We start from the raw sequence: 2951 nt of genomic DNA on the forward strand, positions 1-2951 counted from the left end.
AGCTGTACATGAGTCGAGTTAGCTTGGTTAGCTTGCTTGACTCGCCTCATGCTCGAAATTGGATTCAGACCGAGTGGAGTTGGTTTGTGGAGCTTGAAAAAATTTCGAGCTAAGTTCGAGCTTGCTCGAGATCAACTCGACTTGGATCAAACCTCAACTCGAATCGACTTAGATCGAATGGGCTTGGTGTCTCGGTTATTTTGATATTGATGCTACTTGTCGTGTGTGTCATGAAATGACTTGATGAAGTATTGTTTCAGGTGCTTACATTCTTTGCAGATGGATTGGTGGTAAGGAACGGATACCAAATAAATTACTAAAAAAATATTACATTATAAGACTACCCTTATTGATTTTGTTGCTGGAATGTTTGATAAAATACCTATAAAGTACCATTAACGTTTTACCTCACGTGAACTTTATGTATTTGAGAAAACGTTGCACATGATCCAACGGTTCAAGCTGCTGACCGAACCACTGAGCTGAGGTGGATAGACAGATTGAGGATCAAACCGCGCTGAGTTCGACCTGTGGTTAGCTATCGGCCGGGCCGTGTGGTGCCACGCAGTCGGTGCGCGGGTGGCGTTGAAAACGCCACCGAACCCGCTTCTCCATCCCAATGTGCTAATAAAGAATTTTCCAAGGAAAAACCTTCCTTTAGCCTAACCATCTCTCTCCGTGGCGTTGAAAACGCCACCGAACCCGCTTCTCCATCCCAATGTGCTAATAAAGAATTTTCCAAGGAAAAACCTTCCTTTAGCCTAACCATCTCTCTCCGTGACCATCCACGCCAAAGCTAGCTCTTCCATGGATATGCCAATATCCACTTCTGATGGGGAGAAAGCTGCAACAGCAGCACCTCACGTGGCAATCCTCCCGAGCTCCGGTATGGGCCACTTGACTCCCTTCCTCCGCTTCGCTGCTACTCTTGCAGCGCAAGGCTGCAAAGTCACCTTACTTACCATCCAACCCACCGTCTCTTCCTCCGAGTCTCTCCACCTCTCCCGCTTCTTCTCCTCATTCCCACATATCCAACCCCTCGAATTCCACCTCCTCCCTTTCAACCCCTCCACTGCTTCCTCTACCGATCCCTTCTTCCTCCATTTCGAAGCCATTCGTCGCTCCGCTCATCTTCTCCCCTCTCTCCTCACTTCTTCAACTCCTCCTTTCTCCGCTCTCATCACCGACATCACCTTAGCCTCCGCCGTCGCTAATCTCCCTCTCCCCTTTTCCAATTACATCTTCTTCACCTCCTCCGCTTCAATGTTATCCTTCTGCGCCTGCTTCCCCACCACATATTCTGCCAACGGTGGGGATTTCCACATCCCTGGGTTGCCGTCACCGATCCCAAATTCGTCCATTCCTCCACTTCTCCACATCCCAACGAACCTCTTCACAACCCAGTTCGTAGCGAACGGCCGCGCGCTCGTAGAAACCGACGGCATCCTAGTCAATACCTTCGCTGCGCTGGAGCCAGAGACGCTTGCTGCGCTCAACAGCAGCAAAGTAGTACCCGGGCTCCCGCCTGTGATCGCTGCCGGACCATTAGAACCTTGTGGGTTTGAGCAAAGCGACATGAAGCTGCCGTGGCTGGACGAGCAACCGGCTGGGTCGGTGGTGTATGTGAGCTTTGGAAGCCGGACGGCGCTCTCTGAGGACCAGATCAAACAGTTGGGAGATGGGTTAGAGAGGAGTGGGTGTAGGTTCTTGTGGGTGGTGAAGAGCAAGGTGGTTGACAAGGATGATCAGGTAGTGGATTTGGGTGATTTGGTAGGCATTGATTTCTTAGAAAGGGTGAAGGATAGAGGGTTGGTGGTGAAGAATTGGGTGGACCAATGGGAGGTGCTGGGCCATCCGGCAATTGCAGGTTTTGTTAGCCATTGTGGTTGGAATTCTGTAACGGAGGCCGCGATGCAAGGAGTGCCAATCTTAGCTTGGCCCCAATTCGGGGATCAGAAGATTAATGCTGAGGTTGTAGAGAGGAATGGATTGGGAATTTGGGTGAAGGAATGGGGTTGGGGTAGAGAGATGGTGGTGATGGGAGATGAGATTGGCCGCCGTGTGAAGGAGCTGGTGACGGATGCGGGATTAAAGGCCAGTGCGGCTCGCATTGGAGAGAAGTCCAGGCAGGCTGTTGGCGTCCAGGGGACTAGGGGTAAGGCACTTGCTGAATGGATAGAGATGTGGAGTCACAGGTTGAGTGCTGCAGGAGCTGCTTTGTGATGCTACTATCGTTACAATGGTTGGACCAGATTTCATGTAGGAGTGGGAATCATGGTTTAGTGGATGGGTGGGCCATGAGCCCAGAATTCTCACATTGGAAAATCAGAGGCATTGATTTATGGGTCTTTTTCTTTTGGTTTTCTTTGTTGGTTGAATATTTATTGTTGCTTTCTTTTCCGTTTTATCTAAGGAGACTCTCGTATCACTGTGGGTTAGACTAACATGAGTTGTTCTTCAGGCATTTCCTGGGGCATGGATTTGTTCTCATTTTTCTCGGTCATTGTTTTCATTGTCCCCCATATAATCATCTTTTTTCTTCTTTTATCTCCTCAAATTTGTAGTTCAGATGTGTTTCCCCTAATTCAAGTTTTTTTTTTTTGGGATAGCAATCCAATGATGCCTAGTAATCACAAGAAACACAAATATTTAACGTGGAAAACCCTTGCGGAAAAAAACCATGGCACAAAGCGACACAAATCCACTATGAAAATAGAAATTACAAAGAGAAAGGACTTACCCGATTCGAACAACCTCAAATCTCACCCTTCCTACACCCTTTGCAAACCCTAAAACCCTTTTAGGAACCCTTGGAACCACTTTAGAAAGCCTTAGCATACTTTATAATGGCCCTAGGAATTCCTATTTATAGTTTATGAAACCGCCCTTTCGCATCGACTTTGGAATAGTCTGGAAACCGCCTCAAATTTATGCAGCCCCTGTGCTGTCTG

At 48.1% G+C, this 2951-nt stretch overlaps 1 protein-coding gene across 1 annotated transcript; it reads left to right on the plus strand.

The window, feature by feature from the left end:
• Positions 1–702: 702 nt before the first annotated feature.
• LOC131219195 (UDP-glycosyltransferase 708G1-like) lies at positions 703–2464 on the plus strand. The gene has a single exon (XM_058214205.1). The coding sequence runs from the start codon at positions 808–810 to the stop codon at positions 2221–2223; it is 1416 nt and encodes a 471-aa protein (XP_058070188.1). The 5' UTR covers positions 703–807; the 3' UTR covers positions 2224–2464.
• Positions 2465–2951: the final 487 nt, after the last annotated feature.

This window comes from Magnolia sinica, chromosome 11 (genome assembly GCF_029962835.1).
Source record: "Magnolia sinica isolate HGM2019 chromosome 11, MsV1, whole genome shotgun sequence".
NCBI lineage: Eukaryota > Viridiplantae > Streptophyta > Magnoliopsida > Magnoliales > Magnoliaceae > Magnolia > Magnolia sinica.